The sequence below is a fragment of the Nicotiana tomentosiformis genome, chromosome 4 (genome assembly GCF_000390325.3).
Source record: "Nicotiana tomentosiformis chromosome 4, ASM39032v3, whole genome shotgun sequence".
In the NCBI taxonomy this organism is placed as follows: domain Eukaryota; kingdom Viridiplantae; phylum Streptophyta; class Magnoliopsida; order Solanales; family Solanaceae; genus Nicotiana; species Nicotiana tomentosiformis.
This window is the reverse complement of record NC_090815.1, coordinates 30,011,021-30,028,063: the sequence shown is the minus strand read 5'-3', so window position 1 is coordinate 30,028,063 and position 17,043 is coordinate 30,011,021. Positions and strand designations below refer to the sequence as shown.

General features: G+C 34.5%; 1 protein-coding gene across 1 annotated transcript; it reads right to left on the bottom strand.

The window, feature by feature from the left end:
* Window positions 1-8,035: 8,035 nt before the first annotated feature.
* On the bottom strand, window positions 8,036-11,167 carry LOC104099900 (LRR receptor-like serine/threonine-protein kinase FLS2). Its single transcript, XM_009607036.3, has one exon. The coding sequence runs from the start codon at window positions 10,943-10,945 to the stop codon at window positions 8,036-8,038; it is 2,910 nt and encodes a 969-aa protein (XP_009605331.1). The 5' UTR covers window positions 10,946-11,167.
* Between the last annotated feature and the right edge of the window lie 5,876 nt (window positions 11,168-17,043).

Genomic DNA, 17,043 nt, shown 5'->3' with positions numbered 1-17,043 from the left:
TATGTACTTGTACTATTTTAAGACTCGCGGGGATGGTTAGTTCGGGATTTGGAAGGGTTCGGGTTGAAATCGGAACACTTGGTTTCTTAAGTTGGCCTTAAAAGGCCAAGTTTTACTTCGGTCAACGTTTTGAGTAAACGACCTCGGAATCGATATTTGACGGTTGCAATAGGTTCGTATGATAATTTCGGACTTGGGTGTATGTTCGGATTGGGTTTTGTATGACCCGGGAGCATTTCGGCGCCTAATAGTGAAAGTTGGTTCTTTGAAGTTCTTCAAATTTGGTAAAAAAAAAACAAATAAAACTACATGCTGATAATGATGTGTCAAAAGACAAATGGTAATGCCAGTTATCTATTAAGAGTATTGTATCATGTTAATCATATTAGTCATTCTGAATATTAAGAGGGGTCGGTCAAATATTATAAATGTCAGAATACTTAGCTATTACATTTTTATAACATGTCAACCAATTACTAATTATTTTGAGTCATATAAACTTAAAAGTCTAATCCATTTTAGAAATTTTATTATTTTACTAAACACAAAAGAAGAAGCTAATGAAAAAATATGGAGGAGCGAAGAAAATGGGTGGAAATGGAAGAGATATTTCCGAGCTTGCAAACAGAAGCAAAATAGTGCAACTAAACTAAACACCTTCATAATACTTCTTGATTTATTTCTGGATTATTCAAGATTCAAACCATAATTACTACAAAAGTTATTAGGTTCAAAATTATTCAAATATGAAATTACAACGTGAGGAAATACAACACTCTAAAATGCATATATTACAGGACTCCAAGTGTAGGGGCGACTTTATTAAAAAGAAAAATAGGTAAATAAAAAGCTAACATATTATCTTGCAGCTTGGAAAGACCACCATATTAAGAGATGCTAACTTTTATGTTTCCAAAAATGTGTTCTTAATTTTGTTAAGCCTCTTGACTACATCTTTCATGGATATCCTTGATTCTGGCTTTTCCTTTGTGCAATCTAAAGCCAACTCTATTATGGAGGCTATGCAGATTTCACTTTGGCAAGTGATTTGCTCTTCCTCGTGAAAAAGATTGGCATCCACAACTTCCATCACAGTTCTTGGAAATGCTCGTTTTATCCACCGCCTCAAACAAAGATTTTCATTGAATATCTCTTCATCAGTTGGTCTTCTTTTTGTCAAAACCTCCATCAACATGATGCCGTAGCTGTAAACATCACCACTAGTAGATACTATTCCCTCAGAGCCAAATTCTTAGAAGAATGAAAATGAAAAAAAATTACTCATCCGATACATGACAATAATTATTTATAAAATAAAGAGTTGGCTTTTTAACTTCTAGAATTTGGAAAGTCTTAATTATGATAAGATAAAATCAAAGAGAACGGGAACTTAGTATACGTACCTGGTGCAATGTAACCAAGAGTGCCTAATGTCTTAGTATGTGCCATGGACTTGCTTACAGCTAAAATTTTGGAGATGCCAAAATCACTAACATATGCCACCATTTCTTCATCCAAAAGAATATTGGCTGGCTTTAGGTCGCAATGGACAATGGGGGTGTGATGACCGTGATGTAGGTATTGTTGAGGTTTTATTTTAAGATGTAATATTCTTAAAATGAGGGTGAATGGGAAATGGAGGGAAAATGAAATTTTGAGTAAAATTTTAAGTTTCCCCCTCTTAACAATGAGACATTGTCCCATATTGGAAGTGGAAGACATTTTTGGTGGGTATATATATAATTGCTCTTCTTGTAGCTCTTAAAGAGTTAAGAAGAAAGCAAGCCTCGCGCCGTCGTCGTCGTCGCTTGGATTTGGTCAAATGATCGATTGATTGATTAATTTTTTGGACCAAATTTATTTGTTAATAGTAAATATTAACGTAAGATTATCCGTATTTGTAAACGGATATTTTCCAATCCGTGTATTGATAATTTGGCAGCCGGATAATGGTCTTCCCACCATGAAGTGCTTGCTCCACAAACATGAAGTGCTTGCTCCACAAACATGTAATGCTTGCTCCACCATGAAGGGTGGACGTTTGGTCTTGCACTCCTTCTTGGCTGCTATATATATGAGCAGCAAATGTTGAAGAAAGATACTCAACTCAACATACAATTCGCTCAACAAATTGGCTATACATTGCATTCCTTCCTCTCAGAACTTCCATACGTTTTTCTGAGTATATACTCCTTCGTTCTGCATTGTTTTTAACTTCAAACAAAGCAACTGTAAGTGTGATTTGCTACCGAACTTTGTGTTCGCCGAAACACTGGGGTTTGAAGTACCGCTACACCAGTGTGTTATTCGTTCTATCCTGGGAGGAAATAATCCATTACCTTGGGTACTAGGAGGGGATTAAATTCCTTAAGGAAACACTGTGAATTCAGTGGGCTCGAATTTATTATTATTGTTTCATTACGTTAACTTATATTTTGCAGAATTAATATTTACAAATACAGGAATATTGACGGGAATAACAATCTTAAGGAATTTAATATTTATTTCTGTACTTGTGTTATTCTTATTATTCTGCAAACTAAAACCTTTGTGGTTTGTGTACTCCCGTTTTGGAGAGTTAAGCCTTCGTGGCGTTTTGTTGGATATTAAAATCTACGTGATTTTTACTCCAGTTTGAAAACGTGTATTAAACGTTTGTTTGTGTCATTCTTTTCTGAAAAAGATGATGACTGAAAACGAAAACCAAGCTGTTCCGATGGCGACTGCCAACGCAACGACAAGCCGAACACCGGCGTTGGCACAGGCAGAAAAACCCGGAAAATTTTCCGGGATTGATTTCAAACGCTGGCAGCAGAAGATGTTCTTCTACTTAACTACGTTATGTCTACAGAAGTTCATCAAGGAAGATGTTCCTGATCTGCCGGATAAAACTCCAGATAATGAACGCTTTCTCGTGGTTGAAGCGTGGAAGCATTCTGATTTTTTATGCAAGAATTATATTCTTAGCGGACTGGATGATAATCTGTATAATGTATACAGTAGCATGGAGACATCCAAAGAATTGTGGAATGCGCTTGAAAAGAAATATAAGACTGAAGATGCCGGGATGAAGAAATTCGTTGCCGCAAAATTTCTGGACTACAAAATGATAGATAGCAAGTCTGTTATTACTCAAGTCCAGGAATTGCAAGTGATTATTCATGATCTACTTGCTGAAGGTCTTGTAATCAACGAAGCATTCCAAGTAGCAGCAATGATTGAGAAGTTGCCTCCGTTGTGGAAGGACTTCAAAAATTATTTGAAACACAAATGAAAGGAAATGTCCCTTGAAGATCTCATTGTTCGGTTGAGAATCGAAGAGGACAATAAAGCTGCTGAAAGGAGAGGCCGTGGAAATTCAACAATAATGGGAGCAAATATTGTTGAAGCTAACAAAAAGAGGAAGAAGGCTTCTGGTCCGAAATACAACCCAAGCAAGAAGCGATTCAGTGGAAACTGCTACAACTGTGGGAAAATCGGACACAAATCTACGGAGTGTCGTGCTCCGAAGAAAGACAAGAAAAGGGGTCAAGCAAACATGGTAGTAAACCATGATGATGTTGATAACTTGTGTGCCATGCTCTCTGAATGTAACTTGGTGGGAAATCCTAAACTATGGTGGTTTGATTCAGGAGCCACTCGCCATGTTTGTGCAGTTAGAGAGGCTTTTGCTACCTATGCTCTTGCTGAACCCGGAGAGACAGTTTATATGGGAAATGCTTCAACAGCAAAAGTTGAAGGATATGGGAAGGTATTTCTAAAAATGACTTCTGGCAAGGTCATGACTTTGAACAATGTCCTTCATGTTCCCGAAATGAGAAAGAATTTAGTCTCTACTGGACTTCTTGTTAAGCACGGTTTTAAGTGCGTTTTTGTATCCAACAAGGTTGTAATTAGTAAGAATGGAACATTTGTGGGAAAAGGTTACCTCACCGAGGGCCTTTTCAATCTAAATGTAATGGTTGTTGAAAATAATAATAATATTTCAGCTTCTTCTTACTTACTTGAGTCAAATGATTTATGGCATGTACGTTTGGGTCATGTCAATTATAAAACCTTGCGGAAAATGATTAACTTGGAAGTACTGCCCAAGTTTGAATGCGAAAAATCAAAATGTCAAATATGTGTGGAATCTAAGTATGTTAAACATCCTTATAAGTCAGTTGAAAGGAATTCAAATCCTTTAGACTTAATTCACACAGATATTTGTGACATGAAGTCAATACCATCTCACGGTGGAAAGAAGTATTTCATAACTTTTATTGACGATGGTACTCGATATTGCTATGTTTACTTACTGAATAGTAAAGATGAAGCAATAGACGCATTCAGGCAATACAAAAATGAAGTTGAAACGCAACTTAACAAGAAATTAAAAATGATAAGAAGTGATAGGGGTGGTGAATATGAATCTCCTTTTGAAGAAATATGTTTAGAATATGGAATTATTCATCAAACAACAGCCCCTTACACGCCCCAATCTAATGGGATTGCGGAAAGAAAGAATCGCACATTAAAGGAGATGATGAATGCGTTGTTGATAAGTTCTGGTTTGCCACAGAACTTGTGGGGGAAGCCATTCTTACGGCTAATCGAATATTAAATCGAGTGCCCCATAGCAAAACACAATCCATTCCTTATGAACAATGGAAAGGAAGGAAGCCCAACTTGAATTATTTTAAAGTGTAGGGGTGTTTGGCAAAAGTGCAAGTTCCTAAACCCAAAAGGGTAAAGATAGGACCGAAAACCGTTGATTGTGTTTTCATAGGATATGCGACAAATAGTAAAGCATATCGATTTCTGGTTCATAAATCAGAAAATCCCGACATTCATAATAATACGGTTATAGAATCAGATAATGCTGAGTTTTTTGAAAATATATATCCGTATAAAAAGGAATGTGAGTCGTTTGGTGAAGGATCTAAACGACCTCGGGAAGAAACAAAAGAAAGTACATGTAATCAGGAGAATCCAAGACGTAGTAAACGTCAAAGAACGTCTACTTCATTTGGACCAGATTTTGTGACTTTCTTATTGGAGAATGAGCCTCAAACATTTAAAGAAGCTATGACTTCTTCGGAATCATTGTTTTGGAAAGAGGCAGTCAATAGTGAAATAGAATCCATATTGAACAACCATACATGGGAATTGGTTGATCTTCCTCCTGGAAATAAACCTTTGGGTTCTAAATGGATTTTTAAGAGAAAAATCAAAGATGATGGCACTATTGATAAATTCAAGGCAAGGCTCGTAGTCAAAGGGTATAGACAACGAGAAGGTCTAGACTACTTTGATACATACTCTCCAGTTACAAGAATTACGTCCATACGGATGTTAGTAGCATTAGCTGCAGTGTATGGTCTTGAAATTCATCAAATGGATGTTAAAACGGCCTTCTTAAATGGAGAGTTGGAGGAAGAAATTTACATGGAACAACCTGAAGGGTTTGTGGTTCCAGGTAAAGAAAAGAAGGTATGTAGACTTGTTAAGTCTCTTTACGGACTAAAACAAGCACCCAAACAATGGCATGCGAAATTTGACCAAACAATGTTGTCAAATGGTTTTAAGATAAATGAATGTGATAAATGCGTGTACATTAAAAATGTTCCAAATCACATAGTCATTGTTTGCCTATATGTGGATGATATGTTGATAATGAGTAATGACATTGCCAACATAAATGCTACTAAGCGTATGCTCAATAGCAAGTTTGATATGAAAGACTTGGGAGTTGCTGATTTAATTCTGGGAATTAAGATCAATAAGACTCCTCAAGGTCTGGCATTGTCACAATCTCATTATATTAAGACAGTACTTGAAAAATTCAAGCACTTGGGCTTTAAAGTTGCAAAGACTCCAATTGACGTGAATCTTGCATTAGCAAAGAACAAAGGCCAAAGCATATCACAATTGGATTATGCTCGTGTATTGGGATGCTTAATGTATATCATGAATTGTACACGACCAGACATAGCTTGTGCTATAAGTAAACTGAGTCGATATACGAGCAATCCAGGCCAATCTCATTGGATGGCAATGAAACGAGTTTTGGGATATTTAGAACATACCCAGAACTTTGAATTGCACTACAGTAATTTCCCTGCGGTGATTGAGGGATACTGTGATGCAAATTGGATCACCGGTTCAACTGATTCTAAGTCCACGAGTGGATATGTATTCACTATTGGTGGAGGAGCGGTATCTTGGAAGTCGTCCAAACAAACATGTATTGCCCGCTCTACAATGGAGGCTGAATTCATAGCCTTAGATAAAGCCGGTGAAGAAGCTGAATGGCTCCGGAATTTCTTGGAAGACATTCCATTTTGGCCCAAACCGTTGGCACCAATATGCATACATTGTGATAGTCAAGCGGCAATTGGAAGGGCTGGGAGCGTCATGTATAACGGTAAATCTCGTCATATACGACGAAGACATAAAACCGTTAGGCAATTACTCTCTAGAGGAATTATCACAATTGACTATGTAAAGTCAAGTGATAATGTGTCGGATCCACTTACAAAAGGCCTAACTAGAGAGGTAGTTGAGAAATCATCAAGGGGAATGGGGCTATGGCCGAGAACAAGTCATTGTGGCGGTAACTCTACCTAGAAGACTGGAGATCCCAAGATCTAGGTTCAAAGAGATCAAACAAAGTCATTAATGACGGTTCAACATTGTCAAATAAAATTTTAGTCCATTCTCGTGATGAGACAATGTTCAGTACCAAGGATAAAGCATTAAGGCTTTTTAATGATTTCTAAATTTGATACGGGGTATATCAAATAGTGTATCTACAGGATGACACGTTTAGGAATCACCTATTTAAGTGTGAAGTGTGAGCCGCTTCAAGGAGAACTTTGTAAGGCCAGTTCTCTACGCACTTATGAAACCAGGCGGTGTTCATGGCTGAAACGAACACAACAATGAGAACCAAAGACGGTTAAGGGTTGATTGTGTGACTTATGGTTGTCTAGGTATACACCAAAGACGGAAAGTTCAAAGGGAAACCTACTTATCCAGATGCAATTAATCCTTGCTTGTAAATCACACAGTTTTTTCATGCATACTTCCGTGATATAGCCATTCCCCATTCATGTGGGGGATTGTTGAGGTTTTATTTTAAGATGTAATATTCTTAAAATGAGGGTAAATGGGAAATGGAGGGAAAATGAAATTTTGAGTAAAATTTTAAGTTTTTCCCTCTTAACAATGAGACATTGTCCCATATTGGAAGTGGAAGACATTTTTGGTGGGTATATATATAATTGCTCTTCTTGTAGCTCTTAAAGAGTTAAGAAGAAAGCAAGCCTCGCGCCGTCGTCGTCGTCGCTCGCTCGGCTCGGCTTCGGCTACGGCTACGGCTTCGGCTTCGGCTTCGGCTTCGGATTTGGATTTGGATTTGGTCAAATGATCGATTGATTGATTAATTTTTTGGACCAAATTTATTTGTTAATAGTAAATATTAACGTAAGATTATCCGTATTTGTAAACGGATATTTTCCAATCCGTGTATTGATAATTTGGCAGCCGGATAATGGTCTTCCCACCATGAAGTGCTTGCTCCACAAACATGAAGTGCTTGCTCCACAAACATGTAATGCTTGCTCCACCATGAAGGGTGGACGTTTGGTCTTGCACTCCTTCTTGGCTGCTATATATATGAGCAGCAAATGTTGAAGAAAGATACTCAACTCAACATACAATTCGCTCAACAAATTGGCTATACATTGCATTCCTTCCTCTCAGAACTTCCATACGTTTTTCTGAGTATATACTCCTTCGTTCTGCATTGTTTTTAACTTCAAACAAAGCAACTGTAAGTGTGATTTGCTACCGAACTTTGTGTTCGCCGAAACACTGGGGTTTGAAGTACCGCTACACCAGTGTGTTATTCGTTCTATCCTGGGAGGAAATAATCCATTACCTTGGGTACTAGGAGGGGATTAAATTCCTTAAGGAAACACTGTGAATTCAGTGGGCTCGAATTTATTATTATTGTTTCATTACGTTAACTTATATTTTGCAGAATTAATATTTACAAATACAGGAATATTGACGGGAATAACAGGTATTCAATTGCCACAGCCACATCAAGCATTATGATGACTCTTTGAACAAGGTTCAAGTGAAAATCTTCTTTGTACAAGCAATTATCAAGACTTCCATTGGGCATAAATGGCAGAACAAAGGCTCTTATGTAGTCACTAGAACAAGTAGTAATCACGGGGACAAGATTTCTATGCCTAACATTTCTTATCACTTCACATTCGGTATCAAACCTCTTGCATACTTCCTCATTTTGCAAATCCAGAACCTTTATTGCTACTACATTTCCACTAGATAACGTGCCTTTATACACGGAGCCAGATCCTCCCACACCAATTAAATTTGATCCATCAAAATTATTTGTTGCACGTTGAATCTCCCAATAAGAAACCAATTGATATGTTCTAATCTCCGGTACCTTCTCTACATCTTTGGACTTTTCTTTCTTCTGTCGTTTCATTATCCAAATTGAAGCCAAGAAGAATATCACAAAGGATGAAGTAACCACTGGAACAATAATTTTCAGCAGATGTTTCTTAGACTTTGGATGATGTCTAGGATTGGTGATAGCGCAAGCAGGAACTTCCAACACGTGCATTCCGCATAAACCTTTGTTCCCTATGAAAGATTGGGGAGTGGAAGTTGCAAAGATACCACCATTGGGTATTTCACCTTCTAAATCATTAAATGAAACATTGATGCTTTTTAGGTATGAGAGTTTTTCCAATGACCTAGGAATTGTACCTGACAAGGCATTTCCAGACAAATCCAAGTATTCCAAGCTTATCAAATTTGCAAAGGATAATGGAATTGGGCCCGAAAATGAATTGTTGGATATGTTAAGAGACTTCAGGTTTTGGAGTGCACCAAATTCGCTTGGTATCATACCCGAAAAGTTGTTACCAGAAAGATCTAGTTCTACTATGGCCTTCAGTTCTCCAATATCCGATGAAACTTGTCCCTCTATTGAATTTCGTGATACGCCTAGATAGAGAAGACCACTCATCTTCCAAATGCTCAGCGGAAACATTGATGAAAATTTGTTAGAATCCAAATAAAGCGTTTGTAACATGCTAAGATTTCCTATGCATTCTGGAACCACACCAGAGAGCTCATTATCTTGCAGATCTAATTGAACCAAATTAAATAAATTACATACTACCTCTGAAATATGCCCATGTAATTTATTGTTATTTAGATATAGCCCTTGGAGCTGTTTAAGCTTACCAACTTCAGAAGGAATACTTCCCGTGAAGTTGTTTCCTTGAAAGTCTAAGGTTGTTAGAGCGGTCATATTGCCTATTCCTTTGGGGATGAGGCCACTGATGTGTGCATCTGCTATATCAAGGATTTCAATAGTAGATGAAAGATTCCCAATAGAATTGGGAAGAACACCATTCAATGGATTTAAACTCACTTCTAGCCATCGTAGCATCCTACAATCCACCAAAGAATTAAAGAATCGCAGCTCGTGTTCACTTGGTTCATTCGTAAGTTGATTATTACTTAGCAATAGTTCTTGCAGCTCCTGAAGATTTCCCAAATTAGTAGGAATAGTGCCTGTGAAAAAGTTATCAGTTAGCTCGAAGTGAAGTATGTTGGAAGCATTTATGATGTGCGGAGGAATTTCCCCTTCGAGTTTATTGCCTCCCAAGACAATTTCTTTGAGGTTGGGAAGATGAAGACCAGTAGTGGATGGAATTCTCCCTGAGAGTTTGTTGGAAGTGAAAGCAATGAACTCCAAAGAGGATATATTAAAAATATCCTTTGGAATTTGACCATTAAGATCATTCAAATCAAAATCTAACTCCCTCAAATTTGATAGCTTCCCTATTTCTGAAGGAATTGGTCCCTCTATGTGACTATTTACACAAGAAAGATATTGCTTAGTGGAAATATTGCCCAATGAAGCAGGAATAGTCCCACTTATTGGATTATCACCAATATATATCTCCTCGAGCTTCGTTAAACAACCAATATTTTTGGGTATTTCTCCAATTATTTTATTGAAAGATATGGACAAAACTTCGAGCTCTCTGAGTTGGCAAATGTTGGAAGGAATGCGACCAGAAATTTGATTGTGAGATACACTTAAAAACTTCAGATTCGACAAAATATTCCCTTTACCGGACAAGAGAGGACCATAAAGACTATTGTTTCGTAGATGTATGGCAAGTAGCGATGAGATGTTAAACATTGTTGCGGGAATGAAACCTGTTAATTGGTTATCAGTCAAGGAAAGCTCTGTAAGTTGGCTTAAATTACCAATCTCTTTTGGAATGTTGCCGTTGATTCCATTCCCTGACAAACTGAAGTTCAACATCTTTGTGGCATTTCCGATAGTAGGAGGGATTATACCTGTGAGGCTATTGTTGGTGAGATCCAAGACCCTGAGTTCAGGTACATACCATGGCCCTTTCCACATTTCACCACTGAGTTTATTGAAAGCCAATGAAATTACTTGAACTCTCTGGTGTTGAAATAGACTTGTTGGAATATTTCCTTGGAGCTGATTGTTCTGAATATCAATCACTCGTAAGCGAGGCAAGTGGCCAATGCCATAAGGGATGCTGCCGTGGAAGTTGTTGTTCGCAAGATTGAGCTCTCTGAGAAAGGACAAATTGGCCAAAGATGGAGAAATTTTGCCTTGAAGATGCAAATTAGGAAGAGTCAAGGCCACAACTCTTTGCCTTTTGGAACTGCAAGTGACACAAAACCAAGAGCAAAAAGAAGTATTCCTTGTCCAATCCTTGGCCAAAAAAGGAGTGGGACTTGTAACAAGATTTTGGAAAGCTAGTAGAGCTTGTTGGTCTGTTTCATTTGAGGAAGTAGCTGATATTGAAATGGAGTAATATTGAAATATAAAGAAAAGAATTAATAAGAAAATGTGCTTCTCCATATGCACCTGGAAACAAGACTGCTTCGAAAGGATTTGGTAACTTGATTTGCTTGGTTGCTAAAGTTACTCCATTATATAGCACCAAGAATGAAAACAAGAAGAAGAAAGCAAGAAAGAAATGGTCAAGGAGAGTGAATCACTTGGAATTCCACAAAACGAGAAAGTTGACTAACACTTGACTGACTCCACTTGGATAATTTCCACATTATAGAAAATATATCCCAAAAAGCAAATGAAGAATCTGTCCACTGGACTCCACTTGGATTATTTCCACAAAACAGAAGAAAAGTTGTCATCTCGAATTAGAAGGAAATAGAAGGTCTAAATATATCCTTGTACTTTCGAAAATGGTCTAAGAATATCCATTATTATACTATTGGGCTATCTATACACCTGCAGTCATACTTTGGGTTCAAATATACCCCTCATTTAAACGGAGGGACACGTGATCGTCTTATTGGCCAATTCTAAATATCTCCTAATTAAATAAAAATACTCATTATTCATACCCGAAAAATAATTTTATAAAGCAATTTTTTAAAAAAAAAAAATTGGAAAAAACTGATTTAATTTTTTACTAAAAACTGAAAAAAAACGAAAATATTTTTTTTTTCATTTTAAAAACTGAAAAATAATTTTCTAAAGAAATTAAAAACGGGGAAAAACTGATTTTTTTTTTATTAAAAACTGAAAAAATCGAAAATATTTTTTTCGGTTTTTAGAAAAACATTGCTTTAGAAAAAACTGAAAAATAATTTCTAAAGCAATTATTTTTTGTAAAAACTATAAAACAAAAACTAAAAAGTAATTTTCTAAAGCAATATTTTTATAAAAACTGAAAAAATAAATATTTTCTTTTTTTTCAGTTTTTAGTTAAAACAAATCTGTTTTTTAAGTTTTTAATTGCTTTAGAAAATTATTTTTCAGTTTTGTTATCCAGTTTTTACAAAAATATTGTTTTAGTAAAATATTTTTCAGTTTTCTTTTAAGCAGATGTTTTTGTAAAACAAAACAAAAAAAAAATATTTTCGTTTTTTCAGTTTTTAGTAAAAACAAATCAGTTTTTACAAAAAAAAAAAATGCTTTATAAAATTATTTTTCGGGTTTGGATAATGAGTATTTTTAAATAATTAGGAGATATTTAGAATTGGCCAATAAGACGATGACACGTGTCCCTCCATTTAAATGAGGGGTATATTTAAACCCAAAGTATAACTGCAGGGGTATAGATAATCCAATAGTATAACGAGAGGTATTCTTAAATCATTTTCGAAAGTACAGGAATATATTTGGACCTTCTCCCTTCTTTTTAATGTGGAAAATCATCCTGGCTCATAAGTGTAAAAATCACAACTCACACTCCTATCGTCGATTGTTGCTAATCGCTTCAAGCTAACTGTAGCTTGAGTAATGTTCACTTCAAATTACAACCTCAGGTTTTCTTCTCTAAATAAGGTGAAAAAGGTTACGATTGAAAAGCTAATACATTCATTATGTTGGGCACAAAGACTCAATATGAATCTAAGAACAAACTTCCAGCTTGGTCCAGATCACGTTCCACAGCTTTTCAGACTACTCTTGATGACTTGGACTCAGGGGCGGAGCTAGAGTGACGGGAGCGGGTTCGGCCGAACCCAATAGCTTTGGTTCGAACTCTGTATTTGTCTTAAAAAATTCATTAAATATGTATAAATTATTGATCTAGAACCCAGTAACTTCAAACGATTAGAATCTCGAACCCATAAACTTGAAATCCTGGCTCCGCCTCTGCTTGGATTGCTCTCATGGTTTGACTATTTTGGACCCACATCCAGGAGCGTTCAAAAGAAAACAAATCGATAATTCGAGTCAAACTGAAAAAAATCGATTAGTGTTTTGGTTTAGTATCAAAAACATAAACCGACCAAAATTGGTATGTTTTGGTATTAATAAAAAAAAGTCAAACCGAAACCAAAATAAACTAACCCGACATTATATGTATGTATACATAGTGGGCGTTTGGACATAAGAATTGTAAAATTCCAAAATAGGGGAAAAAAGTTTTCAAGTGAAAATGGTATTTAAAATTTAGAGCTGTGTTTGGACATGAATATAATTTTGGATTATTTTTTAAGTTTTGTGAGTGATTTGAGTGAAAATTTTGAAAAACAGTTTTTTGGAGTTTTTCAAATTTTCGAAAATTTCCAAAATAAATCTCAAGTGAAAATTGAAAATTTTACGAACAAACGCTGATTTCGAAAAAAAATAATTTTTTTTGAAAAAAAAGAAAAAATTTCTTACGTCCAAACGGGCTCATAATTTTTAAAAATATTTTATACACAAAAATATTTATCATTATAAGAGAATGCTGGAATTCTTTGCTCCTGCACCCTCCACAATACAGCAGCACCTCGGAATGACAATAGTATTGAGATCTTATATTTTTGGTATTTTTAGTTTTGCATTGGTTTAGACCGTGAAAATATATAACTTAGTATTAGCTTTTTCTTTAATGTTTTGCCATGTAATTAATCCTTATTAGCAATACTCATTTTAGCATGGGTTAATATTTTCATGCTATGTTCATTTTCATTATGGCTTATTAGCAATACTTATTTTATGAGATTTTATGATCTTTATTGTTGGTAATACTATATTTAATATAATGTCATGACTCATTTCGCATTTTGTGCTATTTGTTTTTGGAAAGCACTATATAATTGTGTTTTCTTAGTTGGACATAAGAAGTATTTGAAGCTCTTACCGGAAACCCCCGAAATAATTCGATTATTATCGGATATAAATGAAATTTTTACACAAGGTATTAAACTCCTTAGTTAATAAATAAGCTAAACAAATATTAGAACTAGCAAGCTATTATCATATTATGCACTGTGTAAGATTGTAGAACCTACTGTTAATGAAAATTACCTTAGAGCCTTATGAAAAGCCACTCACAGATATGTTGGTATCTAGGGGTGTTCATGAAAATTCGAAAAATCGAACCAAACTGAAAATTGAATCAAACAAAAACAATCGACAATATTTTGGTTTGATTTGATTGTGGTTTTGAATTTTAAAAATTGATCAAATTTGGTGTGGTTTTTGTTTTAAATAAAAATAATTTAAAAAAACTCGAACCAAACCAACTATACTTAAAACTTATTAGGACACACATATGTGTATATTTTTTATTCGGAGGTTAAACCAACTATACTTAAAACTTATTAGGACACACATAATTTTTTAATCGTCGTGTTCAAATATATAGTTATGCACTTATATTGGTAGTACTTTGCGTTAAAAAAAGTTAAGCACCTACGAATTTAAAATTCTAGAACCGGCAATGATTATTTCGATATTAAGATTTCAATATAGTTATGCTTACTCTTTGTCAAGGTCAATGGATGCTTAAGCACCCAAAATTAATATGTAGATCCACCCATGGAAATAATCAGGTGTCATGCGAAAACTAACAAAACATATCTTCAACGAAGATAAATCAGACAACAAAAAAAAAATATACAAAAAGAGTCACAAATATTTAGCGTGGTTCGATCATTGACCTACGTCCATATGCGGAGATGAGCAATCTAAGAGTATAAAATATCGAAAGAACAACCTTACAAATGGCACACACAAGTGGCAGGCTAACACTTGTCTCAAAAGTTCTCCCCCGAAATAAAACTTTCAAACTCCTTGTGGTTACATTGTAGATGTTATTATATTAAATTAGAAGGAATGATCCTTAATTTATAGAAATTCAAAACTTTTTCCTCTAAGAAAAAGGACTAGCAAAATATGAAAGAATTGTGCTCCCTCCGTCTCATACTATCAGTCGTGTTTACTAAAAATAATTGTCTCAAATTATTTATCATTTTAGGAAGTTCAAGACAAAATTAATTATTTTTTTCTATTTTATCCTTAGTAGTAATTATCCTTGAAGATTACAAACATCTCAATTATGAAAAAATTTGTTCAAATACCAATAAAGAAAGATAAAATATTAAGACATGAATAAGATAGTCAAAATCATATCCTAATTAATTTTTTTAAGAAGCGTGTACAAAAGAATCACGACAGAAAATTTGAGACGGAGGGAATAGTTGTCTTCTTCATCTTTTTAAAAAGAACAAAACAAGTCTTTAATGTTGCCTGATGAATCTGCACCCTAGCAGTTGTAATTTAGATATAAGGTTCGAAACGGGAATATCGGCTGTTAGCATAGCATTTTATGATGATTGATAAATTTTTGATAACCAAGTACATGGATTATGGATATTTGAATATGTTATATTAGTTCATGTGCTTCATTATGTGTCTTAATTTGATTAGACATGCGAATATAAGAATGGACAAAAAACTAATTTTGAATCTTATTATTTTAAACTAAAGATATGTATAAATACTCTTTGAATTTTATGGTCAACATTGACATGTCATTTTTATAAAGGAGTACCTATTAAGATTCTTAAATTAAAAATGTGTATACCACACTATGTATCCACTTATCAGCATACCCCTCGTTATACTATTGTGTTATCTATACCTATGCAGTCATACTATGGGTTTAAATATACCCCTCATTTAAATGGAGGGACACGTGTCATCGTCATATTGGTCAATTCTAAATACCTTCCAATTAATTAAAAAGACTAATTACCCATACCCGAAAATTAATTTTCTAAAGCAATTTTTTTTTGTAAAAACTGAAAAAACTAAAAAAAAAATCACTAAAAACTGAAAAAAACGAAAATATTTTTTTTTTCCAGTTTTTACAAAAAAACTGCTTTAAAAAAAATGAAAAGTATTTTCTAAAATAATGTTTTTGTAAAAACTGGGGAAAAAAACTGAAAAGCAATTTTCTAAAGCAATTAAAAACAGAAAAAAACTGAAATCTTTTTACCTAAAAACTAAAAAAAAGAAAATATTTGTGTTTACAGTTTTTACAAAAATATTGCTTTAGAAAATTACTTTTCAGCTTTTGTTTTTAATTTTTACAAAAACAATTGCTTTAGAAATTATTTTTCAGTTTTTTTAAAGCAATATTTTTCTAAAAGCTGGAAAAAAATATTTTTGATTTTTTCAGTTTTTACTAAAAAGAAATTCAGTTTTTTCCAGATTTTACAAAAATATTGCTATAGAAAATTGCTTTTCAATTTTTTTTAAAGCGGTTTTTTTGTAAAAACTGGAAAAAAATTATTTTCGTTTTTTTCAGTTTTTAGTAAAAAAAAATCAGTTTTTTCAAGTTTTTACAAAAAAAAAAAAATTGCTTTAGACCATTTTCGAAAGTACAGGGGTTTATTTGGACCTTTGTCGTACATACTAAGGTAGTTAGGGGTCGTTTGGTACGCGAGATAAGGTGGGACAAGATGCGATAAAGTGCGGGGTTAAATTTATCCTCATGTTTAGTTGACTATATAAATTTATCCTACAGTCAACTAAACATATGATAAATTTAATCCCACACTTTATGCTGAATATCCCATTTTATTCCATTTTATCCGATCAAACTTGAAATGACCCCTTAGTATATGTTTTAGGGCTCATGATAGGATTAGAATTTTCATAAGGGATTTTTACCTTCATATACACTATTTGAAACCTTATTACCCTCCCTACTCAAAGTTCAATTTAATTAAATAGGTATATACAATTTACCAATTATATATATATTAGGAATTTAATGAGAATCAATTAGCTCCTATAATCTCTCTAACATACATATCTCACTCCTCCCACGTTTCTCTGTCCATACCCCCTCCCCCCCCCCCCCACTCACACACACAATATTGTACTCTCTCCCTCCATTAACGCTCTCTTCTATTTTTTTTCAAAATACTTTTATAATCTCTCTCAATCTTTCTGAATTCTCGCTCTAAATCCTACGAAAATAGTAGCAGCTTAAAATTTTCTTCCCTTACAATGAAGAAGAAATGAGTTCGGAAGAATAGTCCTAAAAAAGCTAATATTGATGATATTTCTACTTTTGATTTGGGTGTTTTCTCACAAGATTCACCCAAAAAAAAAGTAGTGAATCGGCACATGCAAAATCAGAGACAAAGTCTAAGCTTTCCCCTCGTGAAGTTAGGGCAGAAGCTGTCACACCTCCTTTTTTC